The following is a 7,328-nucleotide window of genomic DNA, read 5'->3' on the forward strand; positions in this document are numbered from 1 at the left end:
AGGCAGGGTATGGCACACACAAAGGCAGGGTAGGGTAGGCAGAGTATGGCCACAGCCAGGGTAGGGCAGGCAGAGTATGGCACACACAGGCAGGGTAGGGCAGGCAGAGTAAGGCAGGTTTTTGCTGTACTACAACCATTAATATGGGTATGGTCATGTGATAACATGGGTGTGGTTTCAAGTGGGTGTTGTTTCAAAAAGTGGAGTGGTCAAAACTGGCATCCATTATCGGCCCTCCACCATGTAGGTCGGAAAAATTCCGGCCCTCGGTACAACATAAGTTGGACAGCACTGTTTTATAGGATAGCTACAGTATCTTTATGTATGTGTATGTATGTATGTACACAGCTTATATAATAAATGTTCAACCCACTAACATTATAATATTGACCTGCCTTTTTCCTCCTTGTACTTGCTAGAAATAGATGTTTCCTTAAAATAAAAAAATGAATTAAATTTACTTACTTTCAACATTTTGATTTTGTTCCATACTGACATCTTCCTCATAATCATCTGATGTTTTTTCTGTATTGAAGAAAAAGTATACATATATTTTTTTTATGGAAAGGCTAAGAGGCTTTATTTATTCTGATTTAAAGTGAACTTGGTTGGCCTAACATAGTATAGCATACAGCTTTTTTGTAAAACCATACACATTTGGACAATCTATTACTGAGTAATCTAGCAATGATAATAGGAAAACGTTTCTTACAATTATTAACATGAACAATTTAACTCTTACCTCTCTGATCTGTGCTTTCTTCCATTACATCTTTTATATCATCTGTAGTATCTTTGGTTTTTACTACATTGGAAAGGAAGTAAAAAAAAGTTATACGGTCTGATAAAATCATAATGCCATTAATATAAGAAATGGTTAACTCAGCAAATTAGAGTGGCTTTTATTGTGTACTTAGCTAGAAAATTGCAGCGTGGTTTAATCCAGACTACCTTTCAGGGCTCCAAAGGGCTTTTAGCAAGTGTGAAATATAGTATGCCAAATGCCATGTGTTTTAAACCATAAGAGGTATTAGGGCCATTGGGATGCCAAGGTGTGATTGTAATATATTTGTTTTAAAAACTCCAGATATAAGAAAGCATCAACCATAATGTTGTGTCATTATGCAGCCACTAACACATTAGGTGCATGTCTGTACTGACATCATTAAATTAACAGGGGAAGTTAAGTCTTACCTGCTGGTGTTGTTTTATCTGGAGCACCAGTAACATCAGCATCATTATAAGCTTCATCATCGTCGTCATCATCATCATTATTTTCTGAAAGCTCATTAGTTGCTGTATTAAGAGTAAGGGATTTCATTATAATTGAATGGGGTCTTATCAACATTGTGTTCAAATAATTTTGTACAAAAGGTTTAAAATATAAAAATAATTTACCTGCTCTGAAAAAAAACTGTGATAATAAAAAGAAAATAAAAAACCACCAAATGGTGTTCATGGTTATAAATTCTACCAATGAAGATAGACTGATACAGTCTGTCTCCAAGGCAGATCAAATCATGAATAATCAGAAACTGGGGTGCCTTTCTGGCTTCAGCTTCCTCTACACTGTGATGTCATAATGGTGTGATGTAAGATAACACTCTTCATTGTCTTCAGCCAGCTCTAGGTTGTGATGTCACAATGCATTCTGAGACCAGGGCAAGGCACTGTACCTAAGAGAATATTCCTCACTGGATTCAGCCTACTCTACAATTATGATGTTGCAATCAAGCAAACAAAAAACATATTACCTAAAATATCCCAGTGAAAATCAACTGTGAAACCCTCTAAAAATGGTTGTTCTCATTTCACTGTACCATTCCAATGAAAAGATGTTAAAATGTTTCTATTCCTCTCTATTTCATGTTATAGCTAAGGATGAATAGGGTATTTTACCACTGCTGTCATCTGTTATGGAAGGGTTAAAAAGTGAATGCCACAATGCCTGTGTGTGCCTGTTACTGTTTTAATGTTATTAAATGGATGTTTAAGAGCAAGAGCAGTAAAAAATTATTGTGCCTTTTAGAACCCATACAATTTTACCCAGGACAATGGTCTGTACAGGCTATACTCTGCACTTCGTACTAAATTAAGAGTTCAGTGCAGAGCTCCTGGCTCTTTTTGTCCTCATATCTGATAAACAATCTACAAGGTTTTCCAGGGCAAGCCCATGTGTAGTTGTTGTACATATTTTTTGCACTTGGAACATTACCCCATACACGTAAAGAAGCCTAGATTTGCCCAGATGCAGTAACCTATAGCACCCTATCATTGTTGCTACAGTACTGAAATAAATTTGAATTAAAATTGCCCTGCAAACACCTTCAGTTAAGGTTTGCCCAGATGCAGTAACCTATAGCACCCTATCAGCACATAACATTTACTGGTCATCTGTTTAAAAGCAAACACCTATTGCTTGCCATGTGTTACTGTATCTGGGCAAACTTAGTGCTTTTTATTATGTTGGGTTAAAAAACCCAACATACTGTGCTTCGACTTCAGCTTATTCTTACGCTTTTTCTTCTTCTTCTTCTTAACGCCCCCCATTTTCTAAACGCTACTCTTCCTACATTTCTAGGGGTACAACACCCAATCTAACCAATCCACACTTCTTCGCTCTATAGTGGAGCAGGTTGCTTATGCTTTTCTAAGCGATCACCCCATCTTTTTGTGCTGCCGCTCCGAACACCCCAATTTTCCCATTGACTTGGACAGTGAAGGTTTTCAAACTGATGCCTCTTACAGCTTTGAAGCTACACTCCCCAAACTTGAATAACATAATCATGGGGTAACCCCGAATTAAACAGCAACATTTGTTGGATGACCCAAAGTGGGCGGAGGCACCAACAGCTAATCAGATTTTATCTATTGACTCAGTGGGGAAATCCAACCTGCTGCCATTCTCACAGTATTAAAACCAGGGTGCCCAAACTTTTCCCAAGTTGGTCACTTGGGGGCTGCAGTGTAAGTTAAGTCCAATCAGATTTCACCTATTGAATGTTATTGGTTTGATGCCATTGTTCCAAACTTTGCACAGTCAATCACTGGGTGGATACATACTCAAGGTTAGAAAAAGTGGGCAGGGTCACCAAAAGCCAATCACATTTCTTTTATTGTTTTCAGTGGGGAAATTTTAACTGCTGCCATTCTCACATGTTTAATGTCAGGGTCCCCAAACGTTGTACAATTTGTCACTGGGTGACTACGTTCCAAGTCTAGAAAAGTGGGCGAGGCCAACAACAGCCAATCAGATTTCACCTATCATACGTTTACATTTAAACTGCTGCCGTTCTTTAAATATTAATACTAAGGTCCCCAAACTTTGCAGAGCTAGTCACCAGGTAACTGCGGTTCAGAGTTACAAAAAGTGAGCGGCCAATCAGACTTCACCTATTGAATTTGCACAAATCAGTCAAACTTTGCACAATCAGTCACTCGCTGACTACGTATTCAGGGTTAGAAGTGGGCGGAGCCACCAACAGCCAATGACATTTTACCTATTTCAATGGTGAAGTGTAAAATACTGTCAGTCCCACAATTTTATGCCTCACAACTCACAAGTCAGTCCCACAACTTTAGAAATTTGGTCACAGGGGAACTACAATTCAAAAATGGGAAAAGTGGGTTGGGCCACTAACAGCCAATCAGATTTTATCCATTGAATTTTACTGGTTGCTGTCATTCTCACACACCCAGCAACCACCAATCACAATTTACCTATTGACTTTTATTGATTTAAATTTAAACTGCTGTAATTCTAACATAAAATGCAAACAGGCTCTTATATTCACCCTCTTTCCATAATCAGCATTATTGATGTGCATGGAGCATTATTCCTACAGTATTGGAATAAATTTAAATTAAAGTTACCCTGCAACCACATCTAATTTCTTTAAATTTACAATAAACTGAAACTGCTGCTTTATGTATTTCTTATTCTTTGTGCTTTGCCAGTGGTCGTATTGAGGAATGATTTGTTGCCTCTCTTGGAAATTAAACATATTACTCGTGGTAATCCATTTTAATTGTGGGAAAATGCAAAAGAAGGCAATTTCCCTCAATAATGCTGGATTGCCATGAGTAATATGTTTTACTTGCTGCAATCCAAGTGTTAGGCAATGGGAAGGCATTTTTGGGAGATTTGTTACCAGTGGTAGATTTACCGCGTGTGAAAATTCTCATTGTGTGTCACTGCCCTTACATTTGTATTTTTGTCAGTAGGGGCTGTGTACTGGATAGTATAATTGTATTTGCTTAAACTAATTGCATATTCATAGAAGGAAAATATATTATTTGAGTGATATCAGTGACAAAGAAAACCGTACAGAGAAAGCTTAATAATTGGACATACATACAAGGTTTTGAACCTCAATAAGTTTCTGACTGCACAGCGAGTTTGGGAGCTGCTAGCGAGTTTTGCATGTAATTTAAAGTGTTGCATGTAGATTAAGTGTATAGTAGGCGTTAAAAACAAAAAAGGCACTTGGGGTTTACTGTGCATGCTGGGAGTGCTGGCTGAAAGAAGGAAGTAAGTGCAATTAACTAACTGCTGTGTGACTTGTAAGGGCTACCTGGCTGATTGAGCATACTAATTAAGGGGGTGGAGTAAATCTGGTAAATTCTCAGCAGACTTTTGGCTGTTTGGTTTGAGCCTCAATAAGTTTCTGACTGCACAGCGAGTTTGGGAGCTGCTAGCGAGTTTTGCATGTAATTTAAAGTGTTGCATGTAGATTAAGTGTATAGTAGGCGTTAAAAACAAAAAAGGCGTTTGAAACTTAAAAGGCACTATACAAGGGATTGCACTCGGGAGACTGTAAGTACCCAGTGGCAATATGAGTTGCAGTATGATTGCTGGTGTTACTCAGTGTGCATCTTGCCGCATGTATGTGGTCCTGGAGCAGCAGTTCCATGCAGCATTTACTTGTGAGAGATGCAGGTGGGTTTTCCTCTTGGAATCTGAGGTGCAGAATCTAAGAGGGGAACTGGCAGCACTGAGGGCAGCTGCAAGCATGGGGGAGAACAGGAGGCTCACTGAGCAACCACTGGCAGGGGCCGGTGTAGTGGGGGGTGGAGAAGGGACAGTGGAGGTTAATGAGGGAGACAAATTTGTAACAGTTAAGAGGGGCAGTAGGGGACACAAGGGTAGGGGGGCTGGTTCACAGCTTGTACAATCCAACAGATATGCCGCTTTAGGTGAAGATGCTGGGGAAGACAGCTCTGAGCTAGCATGCATGGAGCGGGCTGACTCTCAGAGCACCCTGGGAGCCGGCACCTCTAATACAGGTGGGGGGAATAGTGCTAGGAAGGGAAGGCAGGCTATAGTTGTAGGGGATTCAATTATTAGAAAGGTGGATAGGGTAATTTGTCGCAAAGACCCTACATGCCGAACTGTGTGTTGCTTGCCTGGTGCTAGGGTTCGGCATGTGGTGGAACGAGTGGACAGATTGTTGGGAGGGGCTGGGGAAGACCCGGCGGTCTTGGTACACATAGGTACCAATGACAAAGTTAGAGGAGGGGGCGAAGTCCTCAAGAACGATTTTAAAAAGCTAGGTGCGAAGTTGAGGGCGAGGACTTCCAAGGTAATTTTCTCAGAGATTACCTGTGCCACGAGCAACATTAAGAAGGCAGCGGGAGCTTAGGGAGATTAATGCGTGGCTGAGAGATTGGTGTAGGGAGGAGGGCTTTGGGTTTCTCCAGAACTGGGCTGATTTCTCAGTCGGCTACAGGCTCTTTGCCAGGGATGGGCTGCACCTCAATGATGATGGGGCAGCTGCTTTGGGGGAAAAGATGGCTAGAGGGTTGGAGGAGATTTTAAACTAGGAGTGGGGGGGGAGGGTGCAGAGGGAAATTCTGTGGTAGACAGGATAGATGAGGTAGTGGGCATAGTAAGGGAAAATGGGGGAGGAGACTTGCTTCGGGATACTGATAATGGCAGGGAGGCCCATAAGTTGTTTACACGTCATTCTCACGCCGGAACCAGTATTAAATGTATGTTTACCAATGCAAGGAGTCTGACTGGTAAAATGGGAGAGCTGGAGGTACTGGCGTTGGAGCGGAAATATGATGTGAAATGATGTGAAACTTGGTTGAATGAGTCTCATGACTGGGCAGTTAATATTGGGGGGTATACATTGTTTCGGAGGGACAGGGGCAATAGAAAAGGAGGAGGAGTGTGTCTGTTCATTAAGCAGGAATTAAAAGCAAATATTAGGGAGGAAGTGATGGGGTTAACAGAGGGAGCTGAATCCTTATGGGTTGAGCTTCTCACAGATAGTAAGGAATCTACCAAACTAATTGTAGGGGTATGCTATAGACCCCCTAATGTAAGCGAAGAGGAGGAGGCCCAGCTCCTGTTGCAAATAGAAAAGGCTGCTAGTTTGGGGCAAGTGATAGTTATGGGGGATTTTAATTACCCTGATATTGACTGGGGCAATAGTACTGCCAGGACAGTAAATGGGAACAAGTTTATAAACTTGCTGCATGACAACTTTATGTCACAAGTTGTTGAGGAGCCAACCAGGAACCATGCTATACTAGATCTAGTGATCTCTAATGACCCAGAACGTATAGCAAATGTGCAAGTGGTTGAACCCCTGGGTAATAGTGACCATAATGTTATTTCATTTAATGTTTGGTGCAGGAAACAAATTTACACGGGGGCAACAAAGACAATGAATTTTAGGAAGGCAAATTTTAGCTCCTTAAGGGCAGCGCTTCAGGGCATAGATTGGGGCATTATGTTTTCTGATAAAAACACAGAGCAGAAATGGTTGTCATTTAAAATGATATTAAATCATTACTGTTCTCAATTTATTCCATTAATAAGAAAAAGTAGAAGTGTTAAGAATTACCCTATGTGGCTTAACTTAAGCCACAGTTAATAGGGAGAAAAAGGAAAGCTTTTAAGAAATATGTCAGAGGGGACAGTAGCTGCGTTTAATGATTATAAACACTATAACAAGTGTTGTAAAACAGCAATCCGGAAGGCAAAGATAGAAAATGAGGAGCGCATCGCGGCCGAGGCCAAGACTAACCCCAAAAAGTTTTTTAAGTATATTAATAGTAAAAAGATGCAGGTTGAGGGTGTGGCCCCATTGAGTTATAATAACAATATGGTTACAGCGGATACAGAAAAGGCAGATGTGCTTAACCAGTTCTTTTCTTCTGTGTATACAGTAGAGGAGCCAGTGGGACAAGTCCCACCCAATAGCTGCACTGTTGCCTCAGCTCCAACTACACAGTGGTTGGCACAGGATATGGTGCTTAAAGGGTTACACACGATAAATGTAAACAAGGCACCTGGGCCAGATGGAATACACCCTCGG

The 7,328-nt window shown here is 40.9% G+C and overlaps 1 protein-coding gene across 1 annotated transcript; it reads right to left on the minus strand.

The window, feature by feature from the left end:
- Positions 1-378: 378 nt before the first annotated feature.
- LOC116410966 (helicase SWR1-like) lies at positions 379-1,321 on the minus strand. Its single transcript, XM_031902703.1, has 3 exons — positions 1,195-1,321; positions 743-805; positions 379-525 (listed from the first exon to the last, which is right to left on the minus strand). The coding sequence occupies exons 1-3, from the start codon at positions 1,319-1,321 to the stop codon at positions 458-460; spliced, it is 258 nt and encodes an 85-aa protein (XP_031758563.1). The 3' UTR covers positions 379-457.
- Between the last annotated feature and the right edge of the window lie 6,007 nt (positions 1,322-7,328).

Source organism: Xenopus tropicalis, chromosome 5 (genome assembly GCF_000004195.4).
Source record: "Xenopus tropicalis strain Nigerian chromosome 5, UCB_Xtro_10.0, whole genome shotgun sequence".
NCBI lineage: Eukaryota > Metazoa > Chordata > Amphibia > Anura > Pipidae > Xenopus > Xenopus tropicalis.